The sequence below is a fragment of the Benincasa hispida genome, chromosome 4, assembly GCF_009727055.1.
Source record: "Benincasa hispida cultivar B227 chromosome 4, ASM972705v1, whole genome shotgun sequence".
Taxonomy (NCBI): domain Eukaryota; kingdom Viridiplantae; phylum Streptophyta; class Magnoliopsida; order Cucurbitales; family Cucurbitaceae; genus Benincasa; species Benincasa hispida.
This window is the reverse complement of record NC_052352.1, coordinates 33,852,871-33,877,272: the sequence shown is the minus strand read 5'-3', so window position 1 is coordinate 33,877,272 and position 24,402 is coordinate 33,852,871. Positions and strand designations below refer to the sequence as shown.

The 24,402-nt window shown below is 30.2% G+C and overlaps 2 protein-coding genes across 3 annotated transcripts; one reads left to right on the top strand and one right to left on the bottom strand.

The window, feature by feature from the left end:
* Positions 1 to 3,265: 3,265 nt before the first annotated feature.
* Positions 3,266 to 7,059, top strand: LOC120076856 (serine/threonine-protein kinase PCRK1-like). The gene is made up of 5 exons (XM_039030804.1): positions 3,266 to 3,718; positions 4,212 to 4,625; positions 5,684 to 5,944; positions 6,156 to 6,278; positions 6,369 to 7,059. Exons 2-5 carry the CDS (start codon positions 4,239 to 4,241, stop codon positions 6,885 to 6,887), a joined length of 1,290 nt encoding a protein of 429 aa, XP_038886732.1. The 5' UTR covers positions 3,266 to 3,718; positions 4,212 to 4,238; the 3' UTR covers positions 6,888 to 7,059.
* A 728-nt stretch (positions 7,060 to 7,787) lies between these two features.
* LOC120076810 (amino acid transporter AVT1C-like) lies at positions 7,788 to 18,191 on the bottom strand. Of its 2 annotated transcripts, none has more exons than XM_039030730.1 (13): positions 18,042 to 18,191; positions 17,320 to 17,546; positions 15,155 to 15,486; positions 14,570 to 14,784; positions 12,759 to 12,782; positions 11,248 to 11,428; positions 10,426 to 10,645; positions 9,797 to 9,932; positions 9,015 to 9,034; positions 8,637 to 8,782; positions 8,454 to 8,497; positions 8,303 to 8,365; positions 7,788 to 8,188 (listed from the first exon to the last, which is right to left on the bottom strand). In XM_039030730.1, the coding sequence occupies exons 2-13, from the start codon at positions 17,496 to 17,498 to the stop codon at positions 8,090 to 8,092; spliced, it is 1,659 nt and encodes a 552-aa protein (XP_038886658.1). In that variant the 5' UTR covers positions 17,499 to 17,546; positions 18,042 to 18,191; the 3' UTR covers positions 7,788 to 8,089. The 2 variants fall into 2 exon arrangements, with proteins under 2 accessions (XP_038886658.1, XP_038886659.1); XM_039030731.1 differs by having other exon boundaries at positions 17,320 to 17,539; positions 18,042 to 18,154.
* Between the last annotated feature and the right edge of the window lie 6,211 nt (positions 18,192 to 24,402).

Below are 24,402 nucleotides of genomic sequence, written 5' to 3'. Positions count from 1 at the left end.
TCATACTATATTTATAACCTATAGTTTTAATATTTCATCTCACGAAACATATAAACCATAGTTCTTTTTCTATTCCATGGTACTTAATGTAAATCTCATTTACATCAATCTTCCACTAGATGTATCTCATACATCATACCGATTATATCATATATAATCAAATTACCTCTTGTCAATTTGAACATTTCAAATCAACACCAAGAACTAATCCTCAACTGAATCCATTGAGCTACCAAAGGGACCTTATGGACATGTAGCTCGAAGCTCCAACGGTACGTGAATAACTGACTAAACTTTTTAGTCACGGGATCCACCATCCGTTAACTGCCATGCACTCCACTAAAGACCGAAAACTGAACTCTCTTTACTACAAATATATTATGTGTTCATTTTAACCAATCAACAGTGCGACAACCCTTCACAGATCGCTCGTAAGTACAGTTGGGCCAATAACCGTTATGCCCTTGTAGTTACATCTAACTCCTTAAGTACCTCTAATCCCTCTAATGAATATAAGTCATAGTCCTACTATGACTGAGTCCTCTCTTCCAAAGAGAAGCTGTGGTCACTATGTTTAAGCCCCAGAATCAACCCTTAAGGGAGTAATCTCTCTACTTATCCCTGCTTCGAGAAAGAAGTGAATTCCATCTTGTGGATTGAGTTCCCAACTCCTAGATCAGACAAGTACCCAAAAAGGTAGTTATGTTGAGTTGGCAATCTGACCATTCTCACCCATACTAATCAAAGGACCGCCCTCAAAGACGGGAGTTCTCAAAACACTTAGGATTGAGGTTGTGTCACCTATGGTCATTTAGGTGAGATGTAAGTCTCTAGTATCAATGACGTTATATACAAAGTCTAGTCATCTCGTGGTCCGGGTCTTATACAAACTCTTTGTATAAGACACCCCCACTCGCACGTCTCCACATAAATGGTAAGGATCTACTATTTGTAGTAGTTTACAACACTTGCAAACCTCTACAAAGCGGGCCGTATCCGTAGTGTCACCAGGATCAGGTATCCCACCTTAATCCTTATACTACATACCTATTTAGGTTATGAATTTAGGCATGATCCACTTGTATATCAGATATACATGTTTAAGTTCACATAAGATAACTATGAAGATTTGTTTATTGGATATGTGTAAATGCCAAAATTAAATAACAATTATTTTATTCATCAAACTATGTGTATCTTTACAAAAAAACGAGACTCCGGGAGAATTAGGACACCAATCCCAACACTGAAAGACTCAAGATTGAGTATCCCCTGGTTGGCGTCCCAGTTTCCAGAATTACCTCCCGATGTCAACAACATCAGCGTACGTAGGTATGCACGAGCATACATTATGCAACTTATTAGAGGATTTTTGTTCACTGACAAGTCAAATACTCTAGTGTATCTCATGTTCCTCCCGCTACTATCTGATTTCGAGCATGCTGGTTCATACTCGTGGGGTGATGCATGTCTTGCATGGTTGTATAGAGAACTTTGTTGGGCTACCAATGCACAAGCGTTAGAAATAGCAGGGCCACTAATACTACTACAGGTATAGGCTTATGATAGATTTCCAATGATAGCACCACAAGTCCAGTTACAGGCTCCAGATCATCGTCCACTTAGTGCCATGTATTATTTCATTTATATATTTATTTCGTTATCATTTTATGTAAGAATAAAAATTAATTGTATTTTTTATAATTTTAGATGGAATGGTGATTAGCTGCCTCTGAACAGTCAGCAAATATGTTGCTCGTGTACTGAAAAATATTTGATAAACTGATGCACAATCATATAACAAATGTATATATAAATGAATATTTAAAACATTTTGGATGTATACTTATCTTTTCTTTTTTTTTTTTGTCAGATTATTTGGACGCCATACACACAACAGATTTGGTTATCCCTACCGGATTACTGTCGTGATAGTGAAGACATCTGGTTGACCGTTAGCCCTCATATATGCTTCCATATAGTAGAGTGACATCATCCAGATCGTGTGTTAAGACAGTTCGATCTACGGCAAACGATACCTTCGTTATGCACATGATCGTTATGCACAGGGAGAATTAACAAATAGGCCAGTTGTATCAGATGACTACTTTTCCTGGTACGATTCAATCACGAGGCAATTTATCACACTTGACGGCGCTTACTATTACTGCATGGTAGGAGATTTAAAATCAAACATTTTCCATATATATGATATGAATATTATTTAATATTTATTTTTTCATTGTACAGAATAATTTTATCGGAGATGTACAACAATATTCAGTGCAACACAATTTACCAGTGTTGGGTTCAATGTGTCAACACACATTAGTCAAAATAGAAGGTATTATTCAACAAACAAGACGACTCAATGTTGCTGACACTGATCAAAGATGTATTCATCGTAGACGACAACGACAACAGGGTGAACCTAATTTAGAGGGACACGAAGACAACCCCATAAGGGGTAAGGGCTAGGGGGTCGTTTTAAAATTTCATGTAAGCTTTTATTTTCAAATTAAAGAACTAATTGTAAATCTTCTTTAATATCATGACATTTTTTTTTAATATGAGTGCAAAATAATTATGTTTTCATTGTAGATTAAATATATAATTAAGTTTAATAATGAAGGAATTTGTGGACTCGTTCCTAAAGTCTTAATATTGTTGTACATCTCCAATTAAAAAAATAATTAGTCAATCAATTTTTTTTTTTAAAAAAAAAAGAAAAACAAATCGTGGACCCGGTCCACGAGTCTTCGTGCGACCGGTCAACCAAGTCAGCCGACGTAGTACTGACTGGATTAAACGTTAATCGTGTACCCCGTACATGATTTTGCCACATGGCAATTGTATACCCCGTACACGATTTCACTACCCTACTTTTGTAAATAGTTTCAATACCCACCTATTTTTAAAATTACTCATATATCCCATTTTTGTCAATAGTTTGAAAAAATACTATATTTTTTAACTTCATCCAAAATATAAATCATTATGAAAAATAGAAAAGGGACTGGCTTTTTTAAAAAACTGAAAAAAAAAAAAGGATAATCATTAAGTAATATCAGCAATCCAAAAAGACTATCCATTCTTGGTATTTAATTAGAGGGCTAAAAGAATATCCATTTCGGCAATTTTCTTGAAATTTGAAGCAGAAAAAGACATGCTTGGACAGGGCAGACACGTAATGGTAGAATTGTATTAAAAATATATATAAAATTAAATAATATGGATCCATATGGAACAAGTCAAATGATTCATTCTTTCTCATTCCCTTCATTTTCCCCTTTCATAGACTTTTTCTTCTTTGCTTAACCTTTGTACAAAAAAGAACTCTTTTGTTTGTTTGTTTCTCTATTTCTTTCACCTGGTTTTCTCTATCTCAACCCCTTTTCATACCCAAATCCGCCATTTTCTCAAAGATTGTCCCGTTTTGCTTGTCAATTTGTCTTTGTATTTAATATTTTTCTTTCTACTTGGGTGTTTACTGTTTCTATACCTCTAATTTATATTCTTTTTGGGGGTTTTTTTTTAATGGGTTTTTTGGTTGGTGAGCTGAATTTTAGCTGCCCTCTATTGACTTCGCCTAGATCATGGGCAGCTCGTCGTGTCCTTCAATGTTCTCAAAACCCTTCTCTGGATCATCCCATGTTCTGCTTTAAGCTCCTCAATTTTCAAGTTTCCGTTGATTTGCAAGTTTGGACATATGTGAAAGGTGAATTTTCTTTCCTCTCTCTAATCTTCTTAGTATTCTGTGAAAAAGCTATCAGGATTTCTTGTTTTTCTCAACTTTTAGTTATAAAATCCATTATTAAGTTTCTCTTATTGTGGGCTCGTCGTCCAAGGTTTCCAAGAAATTGCAGATTTTCCTTGATATTGGTTATATAGTAAGAAGGAAATGGAAAACCTATCTGGGTTTTTGAATTCAAAAGCTAGAGAGAAGGGGGAATTGTGAATGGATGGAATTTCTATATGATTGGTAACTGTTATTGAATTAGGCATTTTGTAGGAGACTTGATGAAAATGAGGAAAACTTTTATGGGGTTTTTTCAACAGCTAGAAATTTGTGCTTTTTCAAAATGATGGTTCTTTGATTTTCTGGTTTTGTCTTCTTGAATCAAGACTGGTTAGAGTTGGCAAGTATATTAGCAAAAATATGTGCTTGATCTACTAGAGTTTAATATTGTTGTGGTCTTGTTTTTGTGCAGAGAGGGAACCAAGTTTTGGAGGAGACTATGAAGTGTTTTTATTTGTTCAACAATGACAGAACCGTTGAGCCAAGGACAACCACGAAATCTAATTCGATTCTCTCATGTACTTCTAATTCTACGTCGATGAATCAAGATCTTAAGATGTTTGACTCTGATTTAAATTCTCAGAATGTCTCAGAGATTAGTGTAGCATCTTCTGTTAAGTCATTTGCAGCTTTGTCTCAACGACAGAGTAATCTTAGGGAGTTCACATTCTCAGATTTGAAAGCAGCCACCAAGAATTTTAGCCGCTCGCTTATGATCGGAGAAGGAGGATTTGGTAGTGTATATAGGGGCGCTATCCGAAACTCAGAAGATCCATATAAAAGAATAGACATTGCTGTTAAGCAATTAAGTAGAAGAGGATTGCAGGCAAGCTCTCTCTCATTCTCACTCTAAACCCTCACCGACCCGACATTTTTGCTTTGATATGAATTATGAACTGATTTCCATTATCTTTGGTTATTTGAGAATTTTACATGTGCATTTGCTTTAAAGATTTCTTTGTGTTTTATGGAGACAAGAAAGTGCCAGGTTGAAGAGGAGAAATGGAAAGATAAGACATTCTTCCATTTCTCCTAAAAGCCAAAAGAAATTATAGAAAAGCTCCCCATTGGATACTAATTAAAAAAAAACATAAATAAGAACATTAAAAAATTTTGTGAGGTAGGGAGGCTTGGGAAGGAACTTTGGGATACAATTAGATTTAATTCCTCTTTGTGGTGCTTTTGTTATGAAATCGACAATCAAAGAAAAATAGGTAACGTAAGATCGACACAAAGATGTACGTGGTTCACTAACAATGTGTTAGCTACGTGTACGAGCAAAGGGAGAGAGCAGTTTTATTATTCGAGAGAAAATATCAGATTTTAGATTACAAAGGTGCTCTTAGGGTTAGAGTTTATATATAACACACTCCTCTAAACCCAGGGTCAAAATCGTAAATAACATAAATACGGAAATAACTTAGATTTTGAAGCGTTAGATAACAAATTCAAGTCATTCCACCGGTTTATATATTTATGTAATTTTTTTTATTTTTTTATTGTACTTACCAGCTTAGCCTTATTCTTTTCGATTACAGCACCTTTCAGTAATTGCCTGTGGGGGTTGATTTGGTTTTTGGCTTGTTTTTTTTTGTATGTTTTTATGTATCCTCTCATCTATTTCAATGCTGCATGGTTTCTTATAAAAAAAGATAATAAAAAACTTTTTTTTTAAAAAAAAAAAGAAGAAGAAGAAGAAGAGAGCAATACAATGCTGGGGGAAGATTACTTTGAACATGAACTGCCTTTGAGATAGGAAAGAACAAGTATGCCAACCAAGTACATCAGTTTTAGCTGTGAACCAAAAATACAAAAAATGATCATTATTGCATTTCAGAAGTTCCTTTCTAAGACATAGATTTCGGTTTCTGTCCTATCCAATAGGGTCACAAGGAATGGGTGACAGAGGTGAATTTTTTGGGCGTTGTTGAACATCCAAATCTTGTCAAATTACTAGGCTACTGTGCTGAGGATGATGAAAGAGGGATCCAGCGATTACTCGTATACGAATATATGCCTAACAGGAGTGTGCAAGATCACTTATCAAGCAGGTTTAACAGTTCTCTTCCATGGGCAATAAGAATGAAAATAGCCCAGGATACTGCTCGTGGTTTGGCATATCTGCATGAAGGAATGGATTTCCAGGTACCTAAACATTTTGCAAGATTTTTATATCATTGAGAGAGAATTTCTTTGAGCAAAAAACTAATGAACTTGACTATCACTCTAGTCTTAATCAACGACGAACCTTCTCGTTTGTACATCTGAGAAAATCGATGTTATACAGAGAAGAACTAGTTGGATTTTTTTCCCCTTCTTTTTAATGGTAGCCTAAATGTCATCATTCTTTGTGCAGATAATATTTAGGGATTTCAAGTCTTCAAACATACTTTTGGATGACCAGTGGAATGCTAAGTTGTCTGATTTTGGATTGGCCAGGCTGGGGCCTACAGACGGAATAAGTCACGTCTCGACAGCGGTTTGTTTGCAACTAATCTAAACTCCATTTATTTGAATCAGTTTTGGGAAAGCCTAAAAGAAAAACATCTTTTTTCTATATATGCTGCAGATTGTAGGAACAATTGGATATGCAGCTCCGGAATACCTTCAAACAGGAAGACTCACAGCAAAAATCGATGTATGGAGCTATGGAGTTTTCCTGTATGAACTGATTACTGGTAGGCGTCCCCTAGATCGAAACCGTCCTAAAGGTGAGCAAAAGCTCTTGGAATGGGTCAGACCACACCTATCCGACTTAAAGAAGTTCGAGCTGATACTTGACCCAAAACTCCAAGGTAAATATTCTATAAAAGCTGCCTATAAACTCGCCGCTGTAGCTAGCCGATGTTTGGTTCGGAAGGCAGCGGCACGTCCCAAAATGAGTGAAGTCTTGGAGATGGTAAATCGGATTGTGGATGGGGGCAATCTCGAGAGCCCTCTGCTTCCCGAAAAGAGCTCAACTTCAAACAGTGATTCTGAAGGATCAAAAAGTGAATCTTTGAGAAAAAGGATCATGAATCCATTTATTGGAGAGAATGGTTGTTTGATTTGCCTAGCATGGAGACCAAAAGTTGTGAGAACTTGTTGAACAAAGTTAATAGGAATGACACTGAGGTTTTCTCCTACTTTTTTGAAAAGGAAATTTACTTGTGTAAAGAATTACTACTTCTTTAACTGCTGGATCAAGTACAGTAGTTTTGATTGTGGAAGATTAACTCAATTGGTGGGTGGTAATTTGGATGGAATTTTTTCAATGATTATTGAAGGTCTTCAAAACTGTGGGAGTGCAAGTTTTATATCCTGAAAACAAGATATGCTTCCAATTAGTTTTAAGGTTACATTACAATTTTAGGACCTAAGCTTTCTAACTTTGGGTTTAAGAGATTTTTTAACTTTAAAAAGATTTAATGGGATCTTGAGCTCCTAGACTTAAAAAATATTTAGTAAAATCTTGGTAGTTATGTAATTTTTTTTTAAAAAAAAATATTAAATAGATCAAAGACAATATTGAATAATTCAGTAAGATAGAATTGGACGCACTTTTTATGAACTCAAGGAAGAAGTGAAGTTGAAATATCGTATTTTTTTTCTTCTTTAATCATTTTGAATAATGCTAAGAATCATTTCTTGAAACCTTAATCCAAAAGTAATTTTTACACAGATAAAAAATCAATCAAAAAAAGCTCTAAATATACTAAAAAATTTCTTTGCCAAAAGCATATTTCGAATGATTTTTTAAGTGTTAGGAAAAATATTTCAACAATTAAAAACATTTTTACATGCTTAAAAAGTCATTTCAAACAGGTTCCAAATTTATTCACACATCTTAAAAGTCATTCCAATCAATTCCAATCAAGCCTAAATGTAATCAATTCCAATCAAGCCTAAATGTATTCAAACATCTCTGGATATTAAAGGTTTTATTTTGGATTGGCTAAGTGTAACAAGAAAGCTGCAGCCATAGTGTGCAGCCATTATACAGGAGAAATCAGAAGAACCAATGGTTGTATTCACCATCTCTAGTAATAAGATTCCGTTAATGTAACAAAATGGTTTTCATTAATGTCTAAATTTCTAATGAAGATGAAAATAAACCAAGGTATTGACAACACAAGGGGGATAACAACACAGGTATCAATGAACAAATTAACTCACCTACGTTTCAAGGGGAAACATGATATTCTAGATTTCCTCTATAATTCAATATACAATATGAAAAAAGGTACACAAAATCTACCAGAATCTATGCTGCAGAACCAGTGACTCTTGGTGTTTGGGAAGACAAAATCTTCAGCCGCTCAATTTCTCAATGATTTTCTTAAGAGCTGAATATGATCCAAATGCTGATGCAATAACTCCTACTGCTATAACTATGCAACAAAGTGTTCTCTGTGAAAGGAAAAAAAAAAGGGAGAGTGGAGGATATGTAATTGTAATCCTTCCAAATGTGCATTCTCTTGTATATTTAAATGCAAATAAAAGAAAATTTGAGGATGTTTTTACCTGCAAAAATGTTACTTTTCCCCTCAAAATGCTCAGGTAACATACACAAGGGAGTATTAAAGTCTGCAGCAAGACACATTTGATGGTTTAGCCATAAAAAAACGAGTTTAGTATCAGCAGGGCTTCACAGTGCAAGGATGAGCAAACTTACCACAAGCATTGTTAGCAATGATCCAATCAATGACATCATAAGACCTGCGTTGGAAAAGTGAAGATTACAAAAATTGGTATTCATTTTTTTCAAGGGGAAAAGTCAAATTGCTTAAAGAAAACATGGGATTTTGGTCACCATAATTAAACTGGTATGGAAATAGAAATGTGAAGATATACTTACCAAAAAAGGGGACAGAAAGGCCAACCAGTAAGGTAGAAATTACAAGACCAGTTCTAATTAGGATGGAATACATATGAGACTTGGGATGGTTTGGTGGTATGAACTCCTCCAGACTCATTGCAACTGGAGATATAGTTAATGCATACGTGGGACTAATTAAGGAGAAACATCATTGTTCCAGTTCAAATACACTTGCAGAAATTACGGTTGCGAAAAAACAGGAAAAATGGAAATATGAGCATGATATTAGTTTCTGATTATTATGAGTAATTTGTATGCTACCCTCTGCACATTATGAGATGTGAGGCCCAAAATCCTTCTGGAAGCAAAGAATATCGATGTGAAGTAACAAGTATATATCACACTTTGAAAGGATATTTGGTAAACGGGTTTACTACCTGCCAAAGAACAAATAAGAAACATGAGAAAATAGTTTGCAGGCTCTGACAGTAGAAATTGAGTACAAGACTAACAAAATAACAACTTCCAAACACAAAAATAAGACTATGCAAGGAAACAGAGGACTAAAGTATATGTTTGGAAGTGATTTTGAAATGGTTAAAATCATGTTTGTCACGTTCAAAATCACTTCGAAAAACGCCTTTAATCACTCGAAATTAATTTAATGTTTAATATTTCATTTTTAAAATACAATTTTACGACATCAAAATTGGTTTTGAATCATTAAAAGCAAGTTTCATAGTGATTTTAACCATTTTCGAATCACTTCCAAACATGCCCTAAAACATATGTTCGATTCCTCAAGGAATGACCCATAAGATCCCTTCATCGACTTTACGACCAAATCATATCAATCTAAACATTTAATATATCTATTGCTTTCAAATCACAAATGAGCTTTCTTCAGCAAACAAACAATACAGCACGTGCATGTGGCGAGCTTGCCAATTCTAATAGTAATGTTCTAAATATACTAGTATTTAAAAACAGGACTACAATTTAAGTCCTCATGCCACCATTCCATATTAAGAAGAAATAATAACAGATTTTATTTCTTAAACTCTACAGCACATCACGTAAACGTAGCAGTTTGGTGGGAAAATATATATTAAGGAACGAAACAAATATGGTTATTTTGACTAGGATAAAAACTTAAGCATGAAGAATGGATTGGCTGAGAGAAAAACTGATCACCGTACCGTAGTCCACACAGCAATCTTTGAAGCAACCAAATCCTGGGGGAGGTTAAGAGTGTACTGGGATAATGTAGACTCTCCAAACATTAAGTATCCCATAATAGCGACTCCAGCATACATCAAAGTACAAATGCCAAAACTGCATTTTTAAGAAAATTAAATGCTATTAGTGTTTTAAACATCTTAGTCGATGATTAACTTTTTTTAATAGTTAGCAGGTTTTATCAACCCTCCATTCAAAAGGGTGACACACAGGCATACCATGCAACACGGATTTCTTAAATGATAAAGTTGTACATTATACTAAATAAATGAGTGTCGATAATTTTGATTGGAGCTGACTTCATCAACTAGGTAAGTGATATAAAATAAAAACACTAGAAGGCTTACATTCTTTTCTTGTTTTTTTAGGATAACAGGTCGAGAGACGGGGATCGAACTTTCCGACCTCTAGGGAGAAAGGTCACGTCAATTATCGTTGAGCTAAGCTCACTTTAGGTTACATGATTAATGCTCAGAAGTCCATACGAATGATGAATATCTAAATCAAATTAATAGCTATATGCAGTAGCAGACACCAGGAGATGAACAAGACAAATTGTTTGTGAAAATGGATGAAGATTTCACATTACCATGTCAAAAGAACTGCTGGGAATTGGCTTTGTTTACCCATTGAGCTATAGATGTTGGGAAATACAGCATGTCCTGAGTAGCAGAAACCGTACAGACCCAGAGCAACTGGTAGACTTGAGAGGTTCAGTGGAGTCACCTTGCCGTGGAAACCAACATCGTCTACGAAACCAACCCAGAACAAGCATAAAACCACCACGATTGATGCAACAACTCCACCAGCTGCAAGGAAGGAAAAAAGAAAAGAAAAAAAACCATTCATAGCGATTTTTTCGGAAGCCTCGGTTTAAATTAGGGGCATTTCATAAGAACAAGAACAATAAGAAAGATCATTTTTGACAGCAACATCTGTTTTGTGCAATGAAGCAAACAGACACTTTAGTTTGAGTAATATGTCGTTGATACTTGAGCATTCTGATAGTCGTTGCTCATTCACTTGTTACCATAATAGACATGTTAGACGCAATAGTACAAAGTGAATACAAGTTACTTGTTAGGCACTATTCAAAACTTGTTAAACATAGTAAATAGCCCTGAATAGTAATATAAAAAAAATGATAAATTTTGATAAAAATACATCAAAACTCTTTTATTGAACATATAAATGGATTTGCTGTGTCATGTTCGTGGTTTCATGTCCATTGATTTGAATCTTCAAAGCAGAATATTTTAGCTAAAAAAATTGGTGTTTGATGCAAGACAATACCAATTCATGGACAGCAGGTTGCAACTATAAACAAAAGCAAAGCAGCTAATATAAGACTAACCAATAAAACTCACAAACATATACACATATCTTGGCATGATAAATCTAGCCAGCTTACCAGAGATATAACTTAGAATACTGAGATCCCGAAGATAAACAGTCGGAAGAACAGCAAGGGCAGTTGCAATAGCGAATAAAAGGTGTGCATTTATTTCCAATCCGCCAAAACTTATGTGCGCACGGGGAAACAATGTAGACAAATTGTCGCTCTCCAAGATTACGTACTCGATACAAGAAGCCTGCAAAACTAGCATGTTTAGTTGGGTCAATTCGTCAACATAAGGCTTAATTTGTTGTTTCAAAATCATTAGCAGACACAATCATCATGCAAAATACTGACTTGGGTCATGATGCAGATCCCTTTCCACATTTCATTTTAACTAGAAACAAAGAATAAGCTTTAACTTTTCAGTTTTCACTTGATGTTTATTGGCCCAGTGGGGAGTCTGTTTCATTTGCCAGAGCTTCCACATGATATCAAAATTTTCAGGTTAGAATTGTGTTCTGGTTTAAATTCACTAATATTGCTAGAGATTTTACCAATTGAGAATATTAAGAAATCGATATTAAAGATGAACAAAAAGTGTAAAATAACAAAGAACCGGCATAGAAGTTTACGTAATTTACTAAATGTGTTAATTATGTCAACAGGTAAAGGTAGAAAGATCAGAGGTACCTCTCTAGAATTAGAGAGTTTAATAATCGGGCATTCCTCTAAACCTTAAAATGACGAATACTTAGGTTGAGAAGATTCTCTACCCTTATCATTCCAACAGAGAATAAGAAGAACAAGGGAGTGTAAAAGGACGAGGGTAATTAAGTAGAAGATTCTCTACCCTTATCTGAATGAGAATAAACGGATTTGTCGAACAGATACAGCCAAGACTGAGAGGATGATAGGGGTTCTTGCTTCTAAGCTAAGTTCCATTTTCAAAAAAAGAAAAAAGAAGAGCCGTTTTGCCTATTCAACTAGCCAAAGGTCGAAAGTAGCTACGCTACAAAATCCCATATGAAAATGGGTGGTTAGACTCCATATCTCCTCCCCGTCATTTTCTCAAACACTTGATAAGCATCTGCCAAAGACATCAAGCATCATATGCAAAAAAGAGCTTTGATCATTTCTTCCATTTTTTTAGTCTTATTTGCTTCCTTTGGTTGTCACAACAATTAGAAAGAAAATCATAATTCAACTGTTGCATCCTATCTTTAAATTGTCCTTAGACAAATAAGGGTAAGTAAGAACAACAAGGAAAAGTGATATTATTATTAAGAAAAACAAAGAAAAGTGACCCAAAATCTAATAAACCCAAGTTTCACTGTTTCTTATTGATTCAAAACAATTTTAAAAGTCACTATTTCTTCAAAACTTGGCTCTCTTCCACCACGGACGCAGAAAGCGACCCAAAATCAAAATGTGGTTCCTAAGTCATAAAAAAGAGCGCTGGCGGACAAGAGGCTTGCCACTTGGTGTCTGATGTAGGGTATTAAATTTAAGCGGGCCCTTACGTCAATCATTATCCAATGATATAATATAATAATTAAAAGCCGATTTCAGAAAGTAATACTTACGTATAATTCCACGTACAACACGATCTGCGTCCACCAGGAATCAAAACAAAATGTTAAACGAAAGAAATTCCGAAAGAAAAAGAGAACATAAAAGGAAATCTTTGATTAAAAAAAAGACTTTTTGTTTTTATGAAAATCATACAAGTAACGATTTAGTAATTAAAATTCAATTGATAACGACATTTGTACTTAAATCGACAAGTGGGATTTTCCAATTTCAATTCAATTTTTTTCTTTTTCAATTTTGAAACCATTTTCAAAATAAAAAATTATTTTCAGTTTTAATTCTTTGAATTAAACTCAAAATTTATTAATTTTACCAAAAATAAATAAACTGAATAATTAATTATTGATTTCGTCTCTAAACTTAAATATATTTTGAAATTTATAACAATGTAGCCTCTTTCATAAAAAATCTCTTCAAAATTAAGTGATAATTTTATTATAAGACAATTTAATGTTTATAGTTTATACAAAAATTGATTTATGAATTTACATGTGTAAGAAATTTTAATACTATTTTTCATAAGAACAAAATCGTTTCAAATTGTAAAGTATACTAGATTAAGTTGTTGACTAAATTGTTACAAACCTCAAAGTAAAGAGATTGAATTCCTACTTTCATAAGAGTTTAGGGACCATGAAAAATGATTTTTAATATTATATCTTTGTCCCTTTATATTCTTTTTTTAAAAGTTAAATAGGTCTAATTTTAGTTATTGTACTTACAATTAATCTTAAATTTAGTCATTCAAAATTAATTTTTACCAAAAATAAATAAACTGAATAATAGTTTTCTTCAAGAAAATATAATATGTAAATATCTTTTCAAAATTGAGAGTAAAAATATTAATAAATAACAAAAAAATTTATTAGAAAAAATCGACAATAAACTAGCATCGGGATTAAATATAAAATTTATTGAAATAACATGGATTAAAATCGAGCAATTAAAGGTAGAGAGTAGGGATGGCAAAATTTTCCATGGGGTCGGGGACCCATTGGGACGAAAAATCCCCGATTTGACCAGGTATGGGAGTCAAAACGAGGATTTAAATCGGTTTCCACATCGGAGACTGGCAGGGACGGAGAGGGGATCCCCATCCCATCCCAACCCCTCCCGATTTTTTTAATTATTAATATAATAATAAATAATTAAAAAAAAAAAAAAAAAACAAAACTTTTAATTATTATTATTATTATTATATACTATAACAGTAGTTTCAAGCTACTGTTTTATTTAAATTTGTTTTAATTTTAATTTTCTAATATAATAATTTTTATAATAAAAAATATAAAATATTTTTTAATTGTCATTTAAATAAATATGTAACAATAATACTAATTTATTACATAAAATTTACAATTTTAATATAAATATTTTAGTTAATTTTAGATAATAAAAATAATAAAATAAAAAGCGGGGATTTTTTCCGCGGGAGATTCGAATCCTCGATCGGAGATTTTTCGATTCCGACTCCGATCCCCAAAACGGAGAATGGGGCAGGAACGGAAATTAAAAATCTCCAGAGGGACAGGGATGGAGAATGCAACCTTACCCCAGCTCGGCTCCGTTGCCATCCCTAGTAGAGGGACTAAAATTGAACAAATTTGATCAAAATAATATTTCAATTTTTTTTCTTTTTAATCTCAATTTCTACACGAGTATAATTTTGTATCAAGAAATTTATATGGTGCATAAAATTTAATTGAGAATTTTGTAAAATAGAAATAAAATGGTGAATTTTGAAAAACTAATTTTAGAAATTGGAATATTAAAATATTAAAACGGGGGGGTGGGGAAGTTTTACCGAGATGGCGACACGGCCCATGGCACCGAAAGCAGCTTGGCCAATGTCAGGGTAAGTTTCAAGGCCAGGTCTGCTATCCAAACAAGCACGCAGGAGTATTCCAGTGTAGAATGAAAGCACCGCAAATATCATCAATATGGATATTCCCAACCATCCTCCTTCCTTCATTGCATATGGAGTCGAAAGTATTCCCACCCCACACAGCACATTGATCCCTACGTTACAATACAATAAATAAACTTTCATTCCATCATTTCATTTTCACATATTATGTTTAAATATAATTTTGATTCATATATTTTGACTCTATTTCATTTTAATCCCCATACTTTTAATATATTCTTTTTTATCCTTATAATTTTGGTTTATTTTGATCTATATACTTTTAAAACGTTCATTTGTCCTTTCATTTCATTTTTATACAAGGATTAAAATGAATATTTTAAAAATATATGAATAAAAATGAACCGAAATTCAAAGTATATGAGATCAAAATAAACGCACAAAGTAGAATTTAAATTCTAATAATTCTATCCAAAAGAACAACTAGAAGAAGGGGTGTGTTTTAATGAATGAATTAATTACCATTAACAACAGCTTGGCCAAAAGTACTATGGCGAGAAATGGGAAGGCCATGAGAATCAATGACGGGCTTGTCTTTGTCATCCCTTCTAACGGATAAGGAAGATCGCCTAGAAGGAAGTGAAGGGCCGAGATGAGAATAAGAGGGATGTTTTTGGGGTTCGTCTATTACTGTGGGGAGCAGAGGTTTTGAAATGGAAGAAGAGAATACTTCGGGAGTGAATCTTCTTGTTAATGAGGATGAAAGAAATGAGCTTCCAAATCTGGCTAATGATGAAGTTCCTAGAAGCCCAATACTTGGTGAATGTAAACTTCCCAGCATATCAATTGATTGCCTGCAACATTGTTCATTTTAATTTCAAATTTAATATATATCCATATATGTTTCTTCCTCACATTCTCATGAATATCTTTTTAAAACAGCCAATATTACAGCTCAAAAATTTAGACACTTATTGATTGTTGCTTGTTATAAGCATCTTTCATCTACACATCCATACTTTTCTTAAACATTTAGCCCCATTTGATCATTATTTAATTTTTAATTCTCATACCTCTAAATTTTTTACTTTTTTTTTTTTTTTGAATTTAGCTAAGAATTCAATTTTTATATTTAAAAAAGATGCAAGTGCTTAATTTTTAAAAATTGAAAACAAAAAACCAAATAATTACCAAACAGAAGTTTAATAATAATAATAAAATAGCCAATGTAAGTTTGGCGTAGTAATAATTCACATGAACTTCATTTGGTCAAAGGTTCGAATCCTTATCCCAAAAATTAAGGTTCATCCCATTTGGTTGATAATAATTTTAGCTCCGAGTTGTAATTATTTTATTTTTTGTTTTTTTTAAAAAAATTAAGTCTATGGACATCACTTTCACCTCAAAATTTTTTAATTTGTTTTCTACTTCTTACCAATATTTTAAAAATCAAGTCAAATTTTGGAAAAAAAAATAGCTTTTAAAAATTAGTTTTTGTTTTTTGAAATTTGGTTAAGAATTCAACCATGGTACTTTACAAAATGCAAATCATTATAAAAAAAAATGAGGAAATAAGTTTAGTTTTTAAAAATCAATGCAAAAAACGAAATAGTTACCAAACGAAATATTTATTTTTTATTTTTTATTTTCAATATTTATAATTATTTCCATCCCATTTCAAATTTTCAATTATGATATTCATATTTCTAAAAAGAAACACTCAAACTCTAGTCAAATTCCTGAAAAAGAAAATAACAAGATTTTGAAAAAGTATATATTTGGCTTCAAATTTGAAAACAACTACTGGGGAATGAATAACAAAATATAAAAAAATTTATTCACGGAAGCATCAAATGGTTATTTGTAATAATCATTTATTATAAATGAAAAATAAAAAAAATTAACACATGGCAAAGTGTGCTTGGCCACTAAACTGGGTCAGAAAAGAGAGAGAGAATATTATATTGTTTATTACATTTTGTGATAACCAATAATTGTTTTCAATTTAAAATCAGAAATATTATATTTATGTTTTGACCAATAATCAATTTTAAAATTACAAATATTGTATGATTCACAAAATATACTGTACAAATGATTCAGTTTTACAATACCTATCTTAGGTAGCAAAAATCACTTTTGAAAAAAAGGCATACTTTATTAGGTGGATGGTGTGACGACTCGTGAGTGGGGCACCTCGCCAGAATAATCACGACAATATCCTCACAACCCCAAAAGTTATCCATAATCAAAATTATAATTTTCTCACAATTTAGTTATCAAAATAATAATAATTATTATTATATAAACAAATATTTATTTTTATTTTTTGTTTTTTTAAAACTAAATCTATATGGGATTAAATTTTTAGTCAAATTTTAAAAATAAAAATAAATTAAAAAATACTTTTTAGTTTTCAAAATTTAACTTTGTTTTTTAAAATATCATAAAGAGTAGATAATAAACCTAATAAATTTAAAAGTGTGAGAGGAGTGTTTATAGCCTTTAACTTTTTTTTTAGAAACTAAAAACAAAAAATAAAATCCTTATTAAATGTGGCATAAAATATAAATGTGAAATTCTAAATTATAATTTAAGCTGAAATTAATTTTTCCCAGAAAATCTTGGAATGGATTATGAATACAGAAGGAAGATGGAAAGAGTTGAGAAGAAGAGAGAAAGTGAACCTGTAACTTTGAGGCCAAGCGGCGGTATTATAAGAACTTGGTTGATTATGATTCCGATTATCCGCCGATGAACTAGACGAATCCGAATCGCTTCCATCGTCATTGTCGATTTCCTTCTCCAAATCTTCATCATCAGAACTTTCAATGTAAAAACTACGATCCGATACAGAGTTCTTCATTTTCAAATCAAAATTCCAAATTCCTCCAATTCCTCCAATTCCTTCTTCCTTTCAATTGAGAATAAATCAAGTTCACCACAAAACTCCAGATTCAAATCAGAGAGAAAACTAGAGGAACGAAGTTTCAGATAATTATAAAATACAATACCAATCATTTTCCTCTACCTTTAATCGCCGAAAACGGAACCGATAATTGAAAAAAAATTAAAAAAAAATCAATGAAAACACCTAAATTAAGGCGCCAAATGCGTCAATGCAATCAAGATCACCATGTTTTTAATTAAATTTCACAAGTCGACGCCATGAAATCCGCCTAAAAATGAGTGTAATAAAACGAGAAGCTACGATTGACATCGATTCAAATTTCGAATTTCGAAGTGAGAGGACTTGACTCTGTTTGGCTGCCTAGAGAAATATCGAAAATGGATTGAAACTGAAAATTAATGAAAAATACATTCACAAATTCATGAACCCTACAGAAAGATCAATAAGACAATCAAATCCTCATTGTGAAAGCAAGAAAATGAGGGGGAAAATATTAACCTGGAGAGAGATAATTGCAAATTCTGTAGATCTGTTGTTCTTAGTTCCTTCTAGCAACTCCTCTCTCTATATATATATATTATATAAACATGACTACGGGTCTTTTCTGTTTCTGTCAAGAACATTCTTCATAATTCAAAACATTTTAAATTAGTTGGTGATTGAATTTGTTGTACTTTTCTTTTTTCTCGTTTTCTTCCTCTTTTTCCTTTTTTCTCATAAGTTTATCCTAATTTAATTTTAGCTATAAATGTAATTCCTAAATCATTATTTGGGACATGTTTGACTCGAAAAGATAGATTAAAATTGTTAATTCCATCCTTTGTTTGATCTGAAAAATATATCGGTTTTACGACTAAACGACTTTTTCTCTAATTCAAAATATTTTCTTGATATCTTGATTTATTTGTTTTATCGTCTACTTATGATTGTTTTTAAAAGAAAAAAGATTTTAAAATATAAAGTCAAAATTTTATTTATACTATCGTCGATTTATTCTTTTTTTAAGAGAGAGTTTTCAGATTCCAAAATCAAATTTGGATATATGGTTTTTTGTTTTAAAAAATAAATTAATTGAGAATCAAATGTTTTAGTTAAAGAATTTGCGAGAAAATAATTCTAAATTTTAAATTCATAAAATTAAAAATGAAATGGTTATAGAAGATAATTGTGTTTTCTTTTTTCCAATTTTATCCATATTATTTAAAAATGTCTAGTCTGAGTAATTTATTATTGCTCACCACTAACCTTTTGACTTGACCACTAGGCAATGAGGAAAATTTTCTATAATAAAATATGGGCATATCTATAAAATAAAATAATATATTATAACATCAAATGGTTTTTTTTTTAAGTAAAAAAATTAAGGAAATAAAAGATCAAATCTTCCATTTTTAAAAAGAACAATCATACTAGAAGAAGCATCTGACTCCTTCATGTAGGTCCGCTTTTCCGGCGACACGAACGTATTTAAGTAATTGTCGTTCTGTAAGACCATAATGAAAACATAATTTTAATCAATCTACCTACTTTCAGATTAACTCATGCAATCCCAAAGAATCGATCTTTCTTTTAGTTGTTGAATCTCTCTTTGATTGATATTGAATCTAAAGAATATATTGTACTGTTAGAAAATTTTCCGCTTATCTCCTAATTCAAAATTCAACCGATAATTAGAAGAAAACAAATATATATATATAGATAGATAGATAGATAAGAATAGTTTTTCATTTTTTTCCTAAAAAACATAATTGTCAAATTTTGAATTCTCGTCATTAGAATGAAATAAACTCATCATTATGTACCTATCAAAAAATTGGTTGTAATTGGGGAATTTTATACCTAATAAATAAATATTCTCTATTTATGAGTACTTTGGTTAGATAATTGTTTGGTTTTTTATTTTTTTAATTAAATTTATAAATACTACTTCCACGGTTTTACCTATAAATTTTAATGTTTCGTTTTAGACTTTCTACTCATGTCTTCTTTAAGATAGGTAAAAACAATAGTAGAAAAATCAGAAAGAATTTAGTATAAATTTATAAAACTCAAAACTAAAAATAAAATCTTTTATCATAGACATCTTTACTTTTGTTAGTAAATGTTAAACTAGTTAATGATAAGTTCACTTGATACGTATACTCTTTTGTATATATTGAGAAATTAAATTATCAAAAGGTAATATGAATTAATAATATATTTAACTTTTAATTTTAAAAGTTCTCAAACAAAAAAATTTATAACTATTGTGAAGATGAACCTAACATAATTAATATAAACTTGTATTGTCAACCATAAACTAAAAAATTCGACTCCCAAGTTCCCAATACTCTAAAAAAATTGATGGCCATTTGGACTTGCAACTTAAAAGGAAAAAAAAACTTCAATTTTTATTCATCAAAGTAAAATTTTATTCTGAATTATTTTAAGTCAAATTATTTTTGAAAGAATATAATTTTAAGACTTACCTACATATTTTTAGACAGGGTTTGGATATTATTTTTTATTAATTTATATTAAAAAAAGGAAAATATCAAATTAAGGATTGTATCAATTTAAATCCCAAATTATATATATCAATTTATTTAAACCCTAAATTAATAATATATCAATTTAAACTCTGAACTTTAATTTCAGAAATGTATCAATTTGAACCTCAAATTAATAATTGTATTAATTTAAACATTAAACTTTCACAAGTACATCAATTTAAATCTTGAAAGTTTCATAAGTACACCAATTTAAATCCTCAATTATGTTTTATTTGGATATACTTATGAAAGTTTGAGGTTTAAATTGATACAACTATTAATTTAAGATTTAAATAGATACAACTCTTAAAGTTCAAGAATATAAATTGATATTTACCGTTATAAAAAATATCAAACTTTAATGATATAATTACATCAATACATCTAACGTAAGAGATTCACCCTCGTGATATCTTTAATTAATCGCTAAAAAAAGGTGCATATGTTATTTTTCTTCAAAAATACTAAATTACAACTTTAATTAAGATAATTTTTTATTATTATGTTTACATAGAGAACATAGAGACATAACCATCACGTGGCCACATCTCTAATTCCTTCCACTTTAATTAAAAAAAAAAAAAATTGGCCATCAATATTGTTTGTGTTATAAGTTAAAAATATTAACAAATCATGTAATTTCAATGTGATTCACATATTTGACATATATTTAGTACATATTGTAGGGGTTTTCTCGTCTTTTTACATTTGATACAAAAACATTATAATCCATTTCAATCTCGATGATATTCTTTTCTTTTCTTTTCTTTTTTTTTTTTTTTTTTGTGGATAAAACATCTCTATGATATCACATACATATCTCTTATCCTTTTGTTGAACAAAAAAAAAAATCTCGAAATTAATTATTATATATTATCAATTTAAATCTAACAAAATTATCGTTATTGAAAATATATATTAGTCATAAATTAAAGTCTTGATAATAGGTTAAAAATATATTTTAGATCTCTAAATTTTCATGAAAATAAGAATTTAGTCATTGAATTTTGATAAGTAACGATGTACTTTTAAATTTGTAACAATTTATTTCTTGAAATTTAATAAATAACACTTTAGTCTATATACTTTACAAATTGTAATGATTTAGTCCCTATCGTGAAAACTTTCATCGCAATTAAGTGTCGACTTTTAAAACATAGTGACTTAATCTTTATAATTTATGAATAAATTTTATTTTTGATAAGTTTATCAAACTATACATGTAAGAACTTTCATTTAATCATATTAACATTTTCTACAATAGAGACTAAATCATTACAAGTTATAAAGTTCAGGGACTAAATTATTACTTATTAAAATCCATTGACAAAATTGTTACAAATTTAAAAGTATATAGACTAAATTGTTACCCACTAAAATTCATGGACTAAATTGTTACTTTCAACCAAAAATATTATTAACCTAATTTTAATATTCTTTACAATAACCATTCACTAGTAAACTAGATATGAATTAGTTTATCAAGTAATTTTAAATATAGGCTAATCTAAAATACAACATATCTTAATTTTATTAGAAGAGTTTGAAAGTATATAAGATATCAATACTATTTTAAACCAACACGTGTTCGATTATAATTCTTGAAACACTACGTTGTTGGATATTTATAGTAAAAGAAAGTGAAATTTTGATGAATACTTGAAACATATATAAAATTGAATTTAATTATGTAGATTAACTCTATTGTATAGAAACTTTCAAATTCGATTGAAACTTCAAATTAATATAATGTTTTATGTACAAATTTAACATGTATGAAAGTTAAATTTGTAGTTTCTTCAATTTTAAATGAGTTATTTTTTTATTTTTGCCAAATAAAAACTCATTTGAGTTAAATTTGAAAAATGTTTCAATTTTTGTATTTGTTTGATTTTATTTTGTGGTTTAGAGAGTTACTAAATTGGTAGCCTATAAATAACATCTCTATTCTTCATTTGTAGCATCTCATTCCATATCAAAGAGTTCTCTCATTTATTTATTTCTTTTGTTATCGAGTTAAGTTGAGAGCAAATATCCAAGAGTTATATCAAATCTGAGTAGTTCGAAATTGCATTTCTACTGGAATTAGTCGTTGTATCCTGCTGAGACAATTGTTGTAGTCTGCTTGTAGCCCGTGTAGAGCGAATAATTGTCTTTAGGGCAACATTAATAAAAAGCATGCATCGACTACGTTTAAGTCTCAAAGTTTTTTATTATTTTCATATATAAGCCTTGTTATATCATCTAGCTTAAGTTTGAGTTTGAATATTATACATTAAGGCCCCGTTTGATAACCATTTTGTTTTTTATTTTTGGTCTTTGAAAATTAAACTTATTTTCTCCATATTTCTTACAATGATTTGCATATTTCTTAAGTACAATGATTGATTCTTAACCAAATTCTAAAAATAAAAACAAAAATCTTAAAGCTACTATTTTTAGTTTTCAAATTTTAGCTTAGTTTTTTAAACCATCGATAAAAACGAGATAACAAATAAAGAAATTTGGATGTAGAAGTAGAGTCTATAGGCTAAATTTGCAAAAACGAAAACAATACACTAAATAGTTATCAAATGAGGTCTAAATATACTGTTACAAATGTATTCAGTTTTTATATACCATTTTTCTTCCACATACATATTATAAACGTTTTTTTCTTGTTCAACTTGTAATATAAGAAATGGTCCTAGTTTATAATGTAGGGGAAAATAGTTATATTATTGGTATGATTAAATGCAAAGGACTAGGAAAGACACAATGGAATGTATGTGGTTATAATCACATGTTGGGATGGAATTGTGATAAGATTTGGTTGTTTCCTAGTTTATATATATAGATGGAAAAGTTAAATATGAGATGTGAGAACACACATTTCATGGATCTCTCTTATCATTCCAACAAGGATTGGGACAGCTCAATCTTTGATCTTTCTTTTCCTTTTGTTTATTTAAAATTTTGGTTTAAATACTACCTTCTCCCTATATATTTTTTTTTTTTTTTTTGATTTATTTTGGTGGAGAATTATTAGAAATAGTACCTTCAACTTTCCATATTTTAAGACTAGCACGTTTTTAAAAATTCGTTAAACTAGTTTTTCTAGAGATCCATCACCGAGATTTCATTAAAAAAAAATTACTTTTCCTAATTTTTCCAAATATTAGATAATCTATCCAAAATTTATACCAAATCTTATACATTTTCTAATTTTCTCCAAATTTAGTTATCTTTATTGAATATTATATTCATTTTTTTTATGTAATTTTAGGTCAATTTATGTTTCCATGATTATATAAATTTCTAAATTTTTAAATGAATTTACTAATTATATTTTTCAGATGAATGATTGCATTTTGATTTTTAAATTTTGGGAAATATTAAATTTTGTAAAAAAAAGATAAGATATGGAAAAGATATAAAATCTCGGTATTAATTTGCCTAAGAATTCACCAATCTTGGTGTTAATATGCCTGCCTGAGATCTATATCGAGATTTTATATTTTTTTTTTCACATTTTACCTTTTCTTGAAAAAAATTAATATTTTCAAAAATTTAAAAAAATAAAAATCAATCACCTAGGATCCATCTAAAAAAATTATTTGGATAATTGGAAAATTGATTTGGAAATTAGAATTTTGGCTAAAGATTTAAAAAAATACATAAGATTTTGATATAATATTTCGTAAATATAATCAAACTGAGAGAAAATTTGAAAATATATAAGATTTGATATAAGATTTAATATTACATGATGTTTTAGAAAAATTACTAGAATTTCGGTATAATCAGATATATCGAGAAATATCCAAAAGAGCCGAAAGTGCTAGTTTTGTAAGGTAAAAACTTTAAAGGTATTTATTTCAGATGATTTTCCCGTTTTGATCATTATATTTTTAAAATGTTCATTTTAATCTCTGTACTTTCAACTTTTGTTTATTTTAATCTATATACTTTCAAAATGTTCATTTAAGCTATTGTATTTTTAAAAGGTGCGTCTATTAATAACGTCCCGTTTCTTATTTCCTGTTTTTAAAGGTTTCACGTCCTACGTTTGATTTTCAATACGACAAATTTCATTTTTTTTCTTTTTTTATATATTTCTTTCTTTTCTTATTAATTTTGCTATAGTTCTTTATATTTCTTTATTTCTTTAATTTTATATTTATATGCTGATTTAATTTTAAATTTTAAATTTTTCAATATTTATTTATATATATTGTTTTCATTTTCAAATTTCAAATTTACAATATATTTATTTAAATATTTTAAATATTTTGAATTTTATATTTTGCAACAAACATGTTTATATATTATTTTTTTGTTTAAGCATT